Source organism: Eurosta solidaginis, chromosome 3 (assembly GCF_040869045.1).
Source record: "Eurosta solidaginis isolate ZX-2024a chromosome 3, ASM4086904v1, whole genome shotgun sequence".
Taxonomy (NCBI): domain Eukaryota; kingdom Metazoa; phylum Arthropoda; class Insecta; order Diptera; family Tephritidae; genus Eurosta; species Eurosta solidaginis.
The window spans coordinates 260,548,352-260,564,429 of NC_090321.1; the positions used below are offsets into that span (position 1 = coordinate 260,548,352).

Below are 16,078 nucleotides of genomic sequence, written 5' to 3' on the forward strand. Positions count from 1 at the left end.
CCATAGAGGAATGGGGAATTTCCGAAAGAATATCAGCTGTAGTGCACGATAATGCAAAAAATTTGCCAAACGCGGTTCGGAACTTGCAAAGCAAGGACATAGGCAACGTGGCTTGTGCAGCACATAAGCTGCAGTTAAGCATTAAAAAAGCCATGGAGATGGAAGACTGTAGCAACTTCTTAAAGAAGGCGTCAAATTTAGTAAGTGCCTTCAACCAATCGTCAAAAAGAACTGCAGCACTAGAGAAACACCTTGAGCAACTTGGAAAACCCGCACTGTCTCTAATACAAAGTTGCCCCACAATATGGAATTCCAGTTTTTATATGGTCGAGCGGTTAATAAGCCTGAGACCATCATTGGAGGCAGTGCTCGCAGATAGAGAATTTTTTGACGGTCGAACGGCCCAAAAAATGGAAGTTTTTGAGGACGAATGGCTGAAGCTAAGTGACGTCTATAATTTGTTGCAGCCTTTAGATAAAGCAACTGTGTTGTGCTCTGAAGCTATTATAACAATATCTTTAGTTCAGCCAATTATAAATAGTTTCTATTCTGCGTCATAAGTTCAACTCACCTACCAAGTTTCATCGCTTTATTCTTCTTTAGTAATGAATTATCACACATTTTCGGTTTCTCGAAATTTTTGATATCGAAAAAGTGGGCGTGGTTATAGTCCGATATCGTTCATTTTAAATAGCGATCTGAGATGAGTTCCCAGGAACCTATATACCAAATTTCGTCAAGATACCTCAAAATTTACTCAAGTTATCGTGTTAACGGACAGACAGACGGACGGACATGGCTAAATCAAATTTTTATTCGATACTGATGATTTTGATATATGGAAGTCTATATCTATCTCGATTCCTTTATACCTGTACAACCAACCGTTATCCAATCAAAGTTAATATACTCTGCGAGTTCTGCTCAACTGAGTATAAAAAAAGACTACCGTTAGTTATATTATTTTGACATACAATCGTCAGGCCACATTCTGTGATAGCTTCTCAGTGCTGCCATATCAAAAAACGAATTTCCGAAAAAAGTGTAGATACGTGGTTAACGCAGAAACGGGACGATATGGTACTAAATATTGCATACTTTTCTGCGCACTTGCCACTGTTTAAGATATTGTTGGCGATGGAGTTTTAAAGTTAGCTATGGCTCTATGGCTGGAACTTGAAGGTTGGCGGGCTGGTCAATTTAGTAACCAGATAAAACAGCTGATCGAACCTACCTGGAAATCAATGTAATCTATTAATGGTGCCATACCATAACGCTAACGCCATAACCATACCATAGCCAACCAATTGGTTTTTGGTTTCTCGCCATATCCATAATCTAAAAATATTTGAGTTGGTGAATTTAATAACTTGTTGTAGATTTTATTCATTGTTTTGGATACGTTATGAATAAGAGACTTATTTTTTGTGGAATATGTTTGTACTTTTTTGCGTTTTCTTCATTTTTAAGAAATTTTCACGATTTTAGGTTAAGGCACCATTAATCGATGACATTGGGTATGAGTACGACTATGGCGTTAGGGTTAAGGAAGTTTAATTAGCGCTTTAAGTCCAACATCCTTAAATACTTACATTAAAGGGAGAGCGATACAAAGACCATTTTGTTTTGTTTATCACTATTTTATTTATTGTCTACAAAATTTGTCTTAAGAGTACTATTTATGTTTCGTTTGTTTTTATGGAACGAACACTATTTTAAAGTATGCTGAAGGTTCTGTACATTTTTGGATTGATTGCATAAATATGAATAAAAACGAATATAGTAAAAAAAATTATAAGTATGAAACAAGTATTCTCCCAAAATTAACATAGCAATGGAAAGATACTAAAGATATTACAAACATATTTTATAATAATGAGAATAATATTTACAATACCAGTAATGAAATCGAACATAGAGCGTTACAGTGGCATTGTTTTTGATGCCTCAAACCTCAAATTTTAATTGTTACGATATGATATATTAGTTTAATTTTATCTATCGCTTAATAATTTTTTTACTTCATCATTGGATTCTTTGTGTCTACCTTTAGCGTGAGATAAGGGGAAATTGAATAGAAGGCTGAAAATTTCTTTATACTTTTAAGTCAAATATTTCTCATTTTTAAATAAGATACAAATAGTTTAAGCGAAGAAAAACTTAATTTGTAAGTGGTATACATTTCACTTCCGATTTGGAAAATACGAAACTATAAGGAATACAGTGGTTTCACTTAAAGAAGTAATTGTACATACGTAACTCAAGTTTGATGTATACATGATAATGATAGCAAAATATTGTCACTTAACCGACGAATATCTCCTGTAGTTGAGTATTTCCTTTTAATAGATACGAAAAACTCTTCAAGTTTCGTCATCTTAGTATTGGTATGAATTGCATGCATAGCAACTTTTTTCTACAAAATTCGATGCTTTGATGAATTCTCAAATGTTTTTGCGCACTATGAAATATTTCCAAAATGAAAAATATAGATATGTATGTAATTAACATATATGTATGTACATATGTAATGAATTTATGCATATGCGAATCGGCATGTATGTATGATAAAATAAGTTAAAATCTGCAAAACAATTAACAATTATGAACATAAACGTAATATAATTGGCTATTAACAAAAAAACTTTCAAAATATACATAAATCAACCCGAAAATAAAAATAAATTTCTTGAATGTATGCGTGTGAAATAGTTTGTATGTATGTATGCGTATGATGTGCGCGTTCATCATTTCCGCCCAAATATCATACTTCCGCTTCATTTCCACAGTGCAGGATTTTTACTTAATTGAGCGCCAAATGCCTGTCTTCATGAAAAATGGTTTTCTATTAAAAATGCTATTGCACTTTCTTGGAATTAAACACAAGAAATAGAAACTCGTTTGTGCGGTTGATTTTTAGGTGATTCAATAAAATAGTTGGAGCTTTTGGCCACAACTTAAAACGCTTCCCCTATAAGGTTATCAAGGCCCCCATTTTTTTTATGAGGTTGATACCGTACTACCCATAGGCTGGGGTGCACGGGGACGAATCATCATAGTGGCCTTCTTCAGTGTGTAATCCCATCCGCGCCAACGGAACCAAACGATGCCTTGCCGTGCTGTCAAATCTTGTGGGTCATGTAGGTATAGACCATTTAGGCCACGACCGCATGACTTCCACCACCAGCCACCCTGTAATTAAAATGATCCCAAATGTACAACCAATCCAAAGATATATATTTAGAAATTTACCTTCAACATGCTAGCGCAATTCAACGAGCTACGATCATTGTCCCTATTATAGGTTGAGAAAGGACTATTGTTCGAGCCATACCAAGGGTCATTGAGTGAATCGCCAGCATTACCTTCGTAGCCGTCGATTTCCAATTTGTAATAGTCTGCTTCAGAATGGATTTTAAAATGCGAATATTGTGCGTATCTGAGAAATAGCAGAACGGAGAAACCATTTTGAAATTTTAGAAATTACACATATTAAATTAGCGTTGACACATACCTCTTATTGCCTTCAAAGTCCTCTAGCTCTACGCGTAGCGCGTAATCTTCATTATTGGTAAGCATATAAATATTCTCGTTACCTAACCAAAATTCTTTAGCTGGATCGCCAAAACCATTTTTATAGTCAGCCCAGTCACGATTGAAATTTTCACGTGGCTCACCAAAATCATCGCGTCTTTGTATAACCTAAATAGAGAAAAGGAAGAGACATTTTAATGGGAGTTGAAATTAATAAGGCACAGAAAAATGTACCGTCCAACCGCCATCTGCGATTTCTTGTTCGCAAAACACTTTCAAGAACCAGTACGTTGTACCACGAATTTGCAAATAGAACACGCCAGATTGCCTCATACCAGCATTAAGTAGATCCACACAAGAGAATCCCTAAAAAAGAGATCAGTAAAAAGCTTCAAAAACTGTGTGGTAGAGAAATGTCATCAAAGCAAATATTTAATAGTTGGTCTATAGTTGGTTCTATTTGTGCCGTTGATGAATCTATCAGTTATCGCTTTAGAAATATGGATGCTTATATGGTAAATTTTGCAGTTGATTCCATTGACTGGATTACATTATTTTCCCATGTTGAAGTCTCCAACTGTTATGAAATTTTTAAGCATAAGATTAAGGAAATTTGCAAAGCACATATCCCTGTTCTTAAAAAAATACAGATACAAAGTTCCTTGGCACACCAAAGAGCTGTTAAAACTTAAAAATTTGAGAAATAAATATTTCAAGAAGTTCAAGCTGTCAAATTCTGTGACTCATAAAGAGATATATTTATGTTATTCAAAGCAATTTAATTTTTTGAACAAGGATCTTAAGCGTAGTTATATTCGTAAGTTTGAATCGGATATAAAATATAGTTCTAGCTCATTTTGGAGGTATGTCAACTCCAGAAAATCTTGCTCAAGTATTCCGTCTGTGGTTTATCTCAATGATGCTCAAGCCCAGTCTACTGCTGAGGCTGCTAATCTCTTTGCCCAGTTCTTTAAGTCTAATTTCGAAGCTGATACTGACGTGAATGCGGAGTGTTTCACGAACATTGGTTCCCCAGTAAATCTTGGATCATTAACTTTAACGCTTGATGATGTTGAAGAAGGGATCCGACAGCTGAAGACATCTACAAATACTGATGTTGATGGGTTGTCATCATATCTTTTTAAAAGTTGTTCTGCATTCGCTGCCCCTCTGCTGCTTCTGTTCAATAAATCACTAGAGCGGGGTCAGTTCATTGATGCCTGGAAGGTAGGCTCTATTAATCCATTATTTAAAAGTGGCAACAAGAATAATATTGCCAATTATAGACCAATCGCTAAGATATCCTCCGTATTAAAATTATTTGAGACTATTGTAAAAAATAAGATTTATTTTGCAGTAAATAGGTTTATCTCCATTGAACAGCATGGTTTCGTAAAAGGTCGTTCAACGGTCACAAATCTGGCAGTGTTTTCGGAATATTGCATCTCAGCGTTTCAAAACCGACTTCAAGTTGATACTGTATACACAGACTTTTCACAAGCTTTTGACAAAGTAAGTCACAAAATTTTAATATTGAAACTTAGAGCTCTAGGATTTCACTCCACCCTTTTAAATTGGTTTGAATCCTATCTTTCGTGTCGTAAATGTAAGGTCATTGTTGATGGGTTCTCATCGGATTCGTTCATTGCGACGTCTGGAGTTCCTCAGGGTAGCATATTGGGTCCACTCCTTTTCATTATCTTCATAAATGATATATCCAGTTGTTTCAAGTACACTAATTTTCTTTTGTATGCTGATGATTTAAAGTTGTATTCGTCAATTACAAGTAAGGAGGACGTGTCGAATCTCCAATCTGATTTAGATAATGTCGCGATTTGGTGTAAACGAAATAAACTAAATTTAAATATTAAAAAATGCTCACATGTCTCCTACTCTAAGTCTCGCTGTCTTCTGCCTACATCTTACAATATTGATGGGCTTCCGCTATCCACTTTAAGCGAAATTATCGATCTAGGTGTTGTATTCGATTCCAAATTTCTGTTTGACAGACATTTGAGCTACGTAATTGCAAAGGCATATTCAACACTTGCATTCATTAGACGTTTTGGCTCTGACTTTTCTGATCCCTACACTTTAAAATTGCTGTACACCTCGCTTGTACGTTCCAAATTAGAATACGCTGTTTTTATCTGGAGACCATACTATGATTGTCATATTAAGAGGCTTGAGCGAGTTCAAAAAGTGTTTGTCCGCTTTGCGTTGCGGTCATTAAACTTCAGAGACCCGATTCCCCCTTATAGGAGTCGTTGTTTGCTTATTAGCTTAAAGTCCTTAGATACTAGACGGTCCATTCTGTCCCTCACTTTTGTGTTCGACTTAATAAGTGGATTAATTGACTGTCCCTTCTTGCTTGAGAGAATACGTTTTAATATCCCGCAGAGGAGTTTACGGAATCACGATATTTTCTGGTTGGGCTTTGTTAGAACTAATTACGCAACTAATGCTCCGATTTTTAGAGCTTTGAAAGAATTTAATTCGCTTATGAACCCTGGAAATCTTGATTTTTGCTCTACGAAGGAAGTATTTAAACAAAGATTAGATGAACTTTTTCTTAGCTAATTAGTTTTTAAGTTAAAATAATAATGGTTGTTATTTTTTTAGATGCTTTTTCTTCTTGTAATCTGTGTGAAAATTTTTTATATTTTCTAGATTAATATTGAAATAAATAAATAAATAAATAAATAAATAAATAATATTTGTTAATTTTAGGGCACTTCGCATATGCGGAGCATTCCGGTACCAACATTGAAGCCATCGGCATAAGAAGCTATTTGGAATTTTTCATCTTCGGGCGGGGAAGGGATTATTGATATATTTGAATGTTTCAAGTTTCAATCGTACAAACTTCTGTCCGCCAAGCGGTTTCCATTGTGAAGCGCAGATATTCTAAGAAACATTTATAATACTAAGACATTAGTCGTATGTTTTATATCCCGCCTTCGGTGTGCGCTGTGTCTGACTGTCTAATATCTCGCAAGTGTTATTGCTGGAGGCTTAAACGCAGCCACTGGCCGTCATTGACCTTAGCCATACCAAGTAGATTATAGTTATCTTGAGCACAAGGGAAATCGGTGCAGCCGTTGAGACGTCAGCAGGACACTCATAACCGTGACCAGCATAAAAGAAAACAAAAACAAGTAAGGAAGGTTAAGTTCGGGTGTAACCGAACATTACATACTCAGTTGAGAGCTCTGGTGATAACATAAGGGAAAATAACCTTGTAGGAAAATTAACCGAGGGTTACCCTGGAATGTGTTAGTATGACATGTGTATCAAATGAAAGGTATTAAAGAGTATTTTATGAGGGAGTGGGCCATAGTTCTATAGGTGGACGCCTTTACGAGATATCGACGATGGACCAGGGTTGACTCTAGAATTTGTTTGTACGATATGGGTGTCAAAAGAAAGGTGATAACGAGTCTTTTTAAAAGGGAGTGGGCCTTAGTTCTGTAGGTGGTCGCCTTTTCGAAATATCGCCATAAAGGTGGACCAGGGGTGACTCTAGAATATGTTTGTACGATATGGGTATCAAATGAAAGGTGTTAATGAGTATTTTAAAAGGGCGTCGGGCTTAGTTCTATAGGTGGACGCCTTTTCGAATTATCGCCATAAAGGTGGACCAGGGGTGACTCTAGAATGTGTTTGTACGATATGGGTATTACATTAAAGGTATTAATGAGGGGTTTAAAAGGGAGTGGTGGTAGTTGTATAGGTGGTCGCCTTTTCGAGATATCGCCATAAAGGTGGGCCAGGGGTGACTCTAGACTTTGTTTGTACGATATGGGTATCAAATGAAAGGTGTTAATGAGTCTTTTAAAAAGGGAGTGGGCCTTAGTTCTATAGGAAGTCGCCTTTTCGAGATATCGCCATAAAGGTGGACCAGGGGTGACTCTAGAATATGTTTGTACGATATGGGTATCAAATGAAAGGTGTTAATGAGTATTTTAAAAGGGCGTCGGGCTTAGTTCTATAGGTGGACGCCTTTTCGAGATATCGCCATAAAGGTGGACCAGGGGTGACTCTAGAATGTGTTTGTACGATATGGGTATCAAATTAAAGGTATTAATGAGGATTTTAAAAGGAAGTGTGGTAGTTGTATATGTGAAGGCGTTTTCCAGATATCGACCAAAATGTGGACCAGGGTGACCCAGAACATCATCTGTTGGATACCGCTAATTTATTTATATACGTAATACCACGAACAGTATCACAACCATTTTACAAAGTTTTTTTCTAAAGTTATATTTTGCGTCAATTAACCAATCCAATTACCAAGTTTCATCCCTTTTATCGTATTTGGTATAGAATTATGGAATTTTTTTCATTTTTCGTAATTTTCGATATCGAAAAAGTGGGCGTGGTCATAGTCGGATTTCGGCTATTTTTATACCAATACAAAGTGAGTTCAGATAAGTACATGAACTGAGTTTATTAAAGATATATCGATTTTGCACAAGTTATCGTATTAACGGCCTAGCGGAAGGACAGACGGTCCACTGTGTATAAAAACTGGGCGTGGCTTCAACCGATTTCGCCCTTTTTCACAGAAATAAGTTATCGTCCTAGAATCTAAGCCCCTACTAAATTTCACAAGGATTGGTAAATTTTTGTTCGACTTATGGCATTAAAAGTATCCTAGACAAATTAAATGAAAAAGGGCGGAGCCACGCCCCTTTTGAAATTTTCTTTTATTTTTGTATTTTGTTGCACCATATCATTACTGGAGTTGCATGTTGACATAATTTACTTATATATTGTAAAGATATAAAATTTTTTGTTAAAATTTGACTTAAAAAAATTTTTTTTTCAAAAGTTGGCGTGGTCGTTCTCCGATTTTGCTCAGTTTTATTAAGCATACATATAGTAATAGGAGTGACGTTCCTGCCAAATTTCATCATGATATCTTAAACGACTGCCAAATTACAGCTTGAAAAGTTTTAAATTACCTTCTTTTAAAGTGGGCGGTGCCACTCCCACAGTCCAAAATTTTACTAATTTTCTATTCTGCGTCATAAGTTCAACTCACCTACCAAGTTTCATCGCTTTATCTGTGTTTGGTAATGAATTATCGCACTTTTTCGGTTTTTCGAAATTTTCGATATCGAAAAAGTGGGCGTGGTTATAGTCCGATATCGTTCATTTTAAATAGCGATCTGAGATGAGTGCTCAGGAACCTACATACCAAATTTCATCAAGATACCTTAAAATTTACTCAAGTTATCGTGTTAACGGACGGACGGACGGGCGGACGGACATGGCTCAATCAAATTTTTTTTCGATCCTGATGATTTTGATATATGGAAGTCTATATCTATCTTGATTCCTTTATACCTGTACAACAAACCGTTATCCAATCAAAGTTAATATACTCTGTGAGCTCTGCTCAACTGTGTATAACAAGTAAAGGTGTCTAAGTTCGGGTGTAACCGAACATTATATACTCAGCGTGAGCTTCAATTGAACATTTCATTTCAGATAAATTACTTTTCTACATAACACGTGGCACCGCCCGTTTAAAAAAAAATTCTCCCCATTTCCTCTTACAATAAAACTTGATAAGTGAAATATCATTGATTCAAAACTATTTTTTGCTAAGTTATAGCTTATTATTCTAGTCTACGACTTTATAAACTTTTTAAACTTGTTTTATTTCTAAGTTGCCATGGTCTTTAATCTATCTCATCCATTTTTACTAGACATATTTTCTGCCATAAGGAAAATGTGTGTACACAATTTTATTAAAAAAATAAAAATAAATGTAAGGCGCGATAACCTCCGAAGAGATCTAAGGCCGAGCTTCTCTTCCAATTTGCGTCGTGCTCCTCTTGATTTTCCCTACAAATCGGTCGGACGGGACCTACATGTTTTATGCTGACTCCGAACGGCATCTGCAAGGCAGATTTGGTTTCACTGAGAGCTTTTCATGGCAGAAATACACCCGGAGCGCTTGCCAAACACTGCCGAGGGGTGACCCCGCTTAGAAAAATTTTCTTCTAATTGAAAAACCTTATTTCTAAAATTTTGATGTTGCTTTGCCCGGGGTGTGAACCCAGGGCATACGGTGTGGTAGGCGGAGCACGCTACCATCACACCACGGTGGCCGCCAACAACAATTTTATTACGATATGTTAATTTTTCTTCGAGCTATGGCACCCGAAACATTGAAAATTGCTTAGGGGCGGTGTCACACCCATTTTAATAAATTTTAGTGTTTTCCAATTTAATGTTATAATTCAATTTAGAAAGAAAAATTTCATTGATACAAAGCTCTTTTTCGCTAAGATATAGCTTATTATTTTCGTCTACGACCCTTTTAAAAATCCAAAAGTGGGCGTGGTGTTTAACATCTCGTAAATTTTTTCTAGAAATATTTCCTGCTATAGGGAAAATTTTTGTACCAAATTTTATTACGATCCGTTAATTTTTCTTCGAGTTATGGCTCCCGAAACATAGAAAATTGGTTAGTCATAAAAGGGGCGGTGCCACACGCCCATTTTTTTTAATTTGAAGTTTTTCTTATTTATTGATAAAAATCCACTTGGGAAATGAAATACCATTGATATAAAGCTCTTTTTGCGAAGATATAGTTTATTTTATTCGTCCACCACCCGTTTAGAAATCTTTTATATAAAAGTGGGCGTGATTTTATCACAAGTGGGCGGTGCCGCGCCTATTTAAAAAAAATTTCTTTCAAATTTTTATCCAGAGTTCTCAATATCAGTTCACACGTCAAATTTCAACATTCTAGGTGTATTATTTACTCAATAATCAGGTTTCTTGTGTTTTCCAAAATTTTATATGTATAAAAAGTGGGCGTGGTTATCATCCGATTTCACTCATTTTTAATACCAATCTATTCTGGGTGCTCGTGTAACAAATTTGGTGAAGATATCTTAATACTCAAGTTATTGTGCTAACGGACGGACGGACGGACATGGCTCAATCAAATTTTGTTTCGATACTGATGATTTTGATATATGGAAGTCTATATCTATCTGGATTCCTTTATACCTGTACAACCAACCGTTATCCAATCAACATGTGACTGAGTAAAAAAACTGTAGGAACCGTAGACATTTTTTTCACAAACGTGTTTTGTTGTTGCATGTAGAAAACATTTTAAAGTAATTTGAAAACTTTCTACGCTTTCTATGGATTCTACACATTTATTCATGGATAAAATAGCTTTGAATAATTTTTTTTTATACTCAGTTGAGCAGAGCTCACAGAGTATATTAAGTTTGATTGGATAACGGTTGGTTGTACATATATAAAGGAATCGAGATAGATATAGACTTCCATATATCAAAATAATCAGGATCGAAAAAAAATTTGATTGAGCCATGTCCGTCCGTCCGTTAACACGATAACTTGAGTAAATTTTGAGGTATCTTGATGAAATTTGGTATGTAGGTTCCTGAGCACTCATCTCAGATCGCTATTTAAAATGAACGATATCGGACTATAACCACGCCCACTTTTTCGATATCGAAAATTTCGAAAAACCGAAAAAGTGCGATAATTCATTACAAAAGACCGATAAAGCGACGAAGCTTGGTAGATGAGTTGAACTTATGACGCAAAATAGAAAATTAGTAAAATTTTGGACAATGGGCGTGGCACCGCCCACTTTTAAAGGAAGGTATTTTAAAACTTTTGCAAGCTGTAATTTGGCAGTCGTTGAAGATATCATGATGAAATTTGGCAGGAACGTTACTCTTATTACCGTATGTACGCTTAATAAAAATTAGCAAAATCGGAGAAGGACCACGCCCACTTAAAAAAAAAAAATTTTTTTAAGTAAAATTTTAACAAAAAATTTAATATCTTTACAGTATATAAGTAAATTATGTCAAGATTCAACTCCAGTAATGATATGGTGTAACAAAATACAAAAATAAAAGAAAATTTAAAAATGGGCGTGGCTCCGCCCTTTTTCATTTAATTTGTCTAGGATACTTTTAACGCCATAAGTCGAACAAAAATTAACCAATCCTTTTGAAATTTGGTAGGGGCATAGATTTTATGGCGTTAACTGTTTTCTGTGAAAATGGGCGAAACCGGTTGATGTCACGCCCAGTTTTTATACACAGTCGTCCGTCTGTCCTTCCGCATGGCCGTTAACACGATAACTTGAGCAAAAATCGATATATCTTTACTAAACTCAGTTCACGTACTTATCTGAACTCACTTTATCTTGGTATGAAAAATTAACGAAATCCGACTATGACCACGCCCACTTTTTCGATATCGAAAATTACGAAAAATGAAAAAAATGCCATAATTCTATACCAAATACGAAAAAAGGGATGAAATATGTTAAGGTAATTGGATTGTTTTATTGACGCGAAATATAACTTTAGAAAAACTTTATAAAATGGTTGTGACACCTACCATATTAAGTAGAAGAAAATGAAAAAGTTCTGCAGGGCGAAATAAAAAACCCTTAAAATCTTGGCAGGTATTACATATATAAATAAATTAGCGGTATCCAACAGATGACGTTCTGGGTGACCATTTTGGTCCACATTTTGGTCGATATTTGGAAAACGTCTTCACATATACAACTACCACCACTCCCTTTTAAAACTCTCATTAATACCTTTAATTTGATACCCATATCGTACAAACTCAGTCTAGAGTCACCCCTGCTCCACCTTTATGGCGATATTTCGAAAAGGCGAAGACCTATAGAATAAGGCCCACTCCCTTTTAAAAATACTCATTAACACCTTTCATTTGATACCCATATCGTACAAACAAAATCTAGAGTCACCCCTGGTCCAGAAAGGCCCACTCCCTCTTAAAATACTCATTAACTCCTTTCGTTTGATACCCATATTGCACAAACGAATTCTAGAGTCACCCCTGGCCCACCTTTATGGCGATATCTCGAAACGGCGTCCACCTATGGAACTAAGGATTACTCCCTTTTAAAATACTCATTAACACCTTTCATTTGATACCCATATCGTACAAACGCATTCTAGAGTCACACCTGGTCCATCTTTATGGCGATATCTCGAAAAGGCGTCCACCTATAGAACTAAGGCTCACTCCCTCTTAAAATACTCATTAACTCCTTTCGTTTGATACCCATATTGCACAAACGAATTCTAGAGTCACCCCTGGTCCACCTTTATGGCGATATCTCGAAAAGGGGTCCACCTATAGAACTAAGCCCCACGCCCTTTTAAAATAATCATTAACACCTTTCATTTGATACCCATATCATACAAACAAATTCTAAAGTCACCCCTGGTCCACCTTTATGGCGATATCTCGAAAAGGCGAACACCTATAAAACGAAGGCCCACTCCCTTTTAAAAATACTCATTAACACCTTTCATTTGATACCCATATCGTACAAACAAAGTCTAGAGTCACCCCTGGCCCACCTTTATGGCGATATCTCGAAACGGCGTCCACCTATAGAACTAAGGCTCACTATCTTTTAAAATACTCACTAACACCTTTCGTTTGATGCCCATATTGTGCAAACAAATTCTAGAGTCACCCCTGGTCCATCTTTACGGCGATATCTCGAAAAGGCGTCCATCTATAGAACTTAGGTCCACGCCCTTTTAAAATACTCATTAATACCTTTCATTTGATACCCGTATCGTACAAACGCATTCTAGAGTCAACCCTGATCCACCTTTATGGCTATATCCCTAAATGGCGTCCACCTATAGAACTATGGCCCACTCCCTCATAAAATACTCTTTAATGCCTTTCATTTGATACACATGTCATACAAACACATTCCAGGGTTTCCCTCGGTTCATTTTCCTACATGGTTATTTTCCCTTATGTTGTCACCATAACTCTCAACTGAGTATGTAATGTTCGGTTACACCCGAACTTAACCTTCCTTACTTGTTAAATATACTTTCATTCGAACAATTATCCAATTACAAATTTATTGGAATAACGCCCAACTCTATATGACCGTCTCAAATATAGATCTTCCTGGTAGATGCAGAATATCCCATCCATGGGTCTGCAGTGAAATTCGCTACTGTAAACTAGTAGAAGAGTAAGAAGATATTCAGACGTCTAGGTTCGAGAATGACAACTTTGGCGAGGGACGTTGCAACACTGTTACATTAAATTATAAAAAAAAAAAAAAAAAAATGTAGAAAATTTTAAAGAATATGTATTACGGACTTGACTCGCTTATTTATTTCGGGGTTTGTGAGTCCGGGCTACGTTGTATCTCAATAAATTAATTCTATGGCTAGGTTTTTCGCTTATCAGTTGATAGCAGAATTAATGTATAACACAATAGCTTAAGCGGGAGTCATTGGTGCCGTATGTCGTATCGCTGTAGTCGTATCCCTAACGTAATCAGCTGTTTATCGTTACGACGGTATACCAAAAACCAATTGGTTGGCTATGATACGGTTACGACCTTGGCGGCACCAATAATCGATTCCCATAAGGTTGGTCGAATCAGCTGTTATAAGGTTACCGATACGGTTACCGATAAAGCACCAATGTCTGCAGCTTTAAGGGCCAATTAAACTTCCTTAACCCTAACGCATTAGTCGTAACCATATCAATATCCATAACCATCTCCAATGTGATCGCTTAATGGTGCCTTAACTTAAAAATCGTGAAAATTTCATAAAAATGAAGAAAATGCAAAAAATTACAAACATATTCCACAAAAAGCAATGTAACGTGTCCAAAACAATGAAAAAAATCTACAAAAAGTTATTAAATTCACCAACTCAAATATTTTTAGGTTATGGATATGGCGAGAAACCAAAAACCAATTGGTTGGCTATGGTATGGTTATAGCTTTAGTGTTATGATATGGTACTATTAACCGATTCCATTGATTTCCATAAGGTTGGTGCGATCAGCTGTTTTATCTGGTTATGGATAAGCACAAATCACACAAGAACATTGTGCATTGCGCATGTAAACATTAGATCTGCTACTTTTTATGACGTATTAATTGACTCTTTTCCTTTAGCTCTTTTTTCTCGCTCCTTTTTTATTCGCTCAAGAGTGAACTATGACGTATATGCGCAGAACGAAGCAATTTTGAACTCGTGAATGTGCAATCTGTGTAGGTGATTTGTGATGGATAAGTCACCATTAAGGACCAATTAAGGGCCAATTAATGGTGACTTATCCATAACCAGATAAAACAGCTGATCCAATCAACCTTATGGAAATTAATGTGATCGATTAATGGTGCCATACCATAACGCTAGAGCCATAACCATACCATAGCCAACCAATTGGTTTTTCGCCATATCCATAACTTAAAAATATTTGAGTTGGTGAATTTAATAATGTTTGTAGATTTTGTTCACTGTTTTGGACACGTTATGACTAAGAGACTTATTTTTTGTGGAATATGTTTTCTGATTTTATGCATTTTCTTCATTTTTATGAATTTTTCACGATTTTTAGGCTAAGGCACCATTAATCGATCACATTGGAGATGGTTGTGGATATTGGTATGTTTGGGACTATGGCGTTAGGGTTAAGGAAGTTTAATTGCCCTTAATAGTGCCATACTATAAGCCGGAGTCATTGGTGCCGTATGTCGTATCGCTGTATCCGTATCCCTAACGTAATCAGCTGTTTATCGTTACGATGGTAAACCAAAACCCAATTGGTTGGCTACGATACGGTTACGACCTTAGCGGCACCAATAATCGATTGCATTGATTCTCATAAGGTTGGTCGAATCAGCTGTTAAAAGGTTACCGATACGGTTACCGATAAAGCACCAATGTCTCCAGCTATAAAGCTAACGCCATAACCATACCATAGCCAATCAATTACTTTTTGGTTTTTCGCCATATCCATATCCTAAAAATATTTGAGTTGGTGTATTTATTAACTTTTTGTAAATTCATTTATTGCTTTGGATAAAACGTGAAAATTTCATTAAAAATGAAGAAAACGCAAAAAATTAGAAACATATTCCACAAAAAATAAGTCTTTTAGTCACAACATATCCAAAACAATGAATAAAATTTACAAAAAGTTATTAAATTCACCAACTCAAATGTTTTTAGATTATGGATATGGCGAAAAACCAAAAAGCAATTGATTGGCTATGGTATGGTCATGGCTTTAGTGTTATGGTGTGGCACCATTAATCGATTACATTGATTTCCATAAGGTAGGTTCGATCAACTGTTTTTTCTGGTTATGGTTTTATGGTTATAAGTCACCATTATTTATCCCTCACGTCATCATTAATTGGCCCTTAAAGTCTACGATAACACTTATGTGGGACAGCATTCTCAAATAACCTACCCTTGTGATTTGTGGGCAGCACTCACAATCCATTGGTGATTTTCGCTTATCAGTAGTGTTTGGAACTATCCAATGAATTCAACTATCGATAGTTAGTTACTGACAAGCCAACCTAATATAAACGCACGCAAGTCATTTTCTGTCAAAAATGTCTCATGCACATACAACTTGTATGAGAGCAACTCAAATTGAATTTGCTGCGTGAAAACCTAACTCGATTTCCAATTTTTGTTCT

The 16,078-nt window shown here is 36.0% G+C and overlaps 1 protein-coding gene across 2 annotated transcripts in view; it reads right to left on the bottom strand.

The window, feature by feature from the left end:
* Positions 1–1,671: 1,671 nt before the first annotated feature.
* LOC137245456 (uncharacterized) overlaps positions 1,672–16,078 on the bottom strand; it is a 439,954-nt gene continuing 425,547 nt past the window's right edge. For both annotated transcript variants that reach the window (XM_067776132.1, XM_067776133.1), the window contains exons 5-8: positions 3,769–3,900; positions 3,515–3,702; positions 3,253–3,439; positions 1,672–3,192 (exon numbers count right to left, since the gene is read on the bottom strand). In XM_067776132.1, coding sequence (XP_067632233.1) covers positions 3,001–3,192; positions 3,253–3,439; positions 3,515–3,702; positions 3,769–3,900 — 699 coding nt within the window. In that variant the 3' untranslated portion in view covers positions 1,672–3,000. The remainder of the gene's footprint in view (positions 3,193–3,252; positions 3,440–3,514; positions 3,703–3,768; positions 3,901–16,078) is intronic.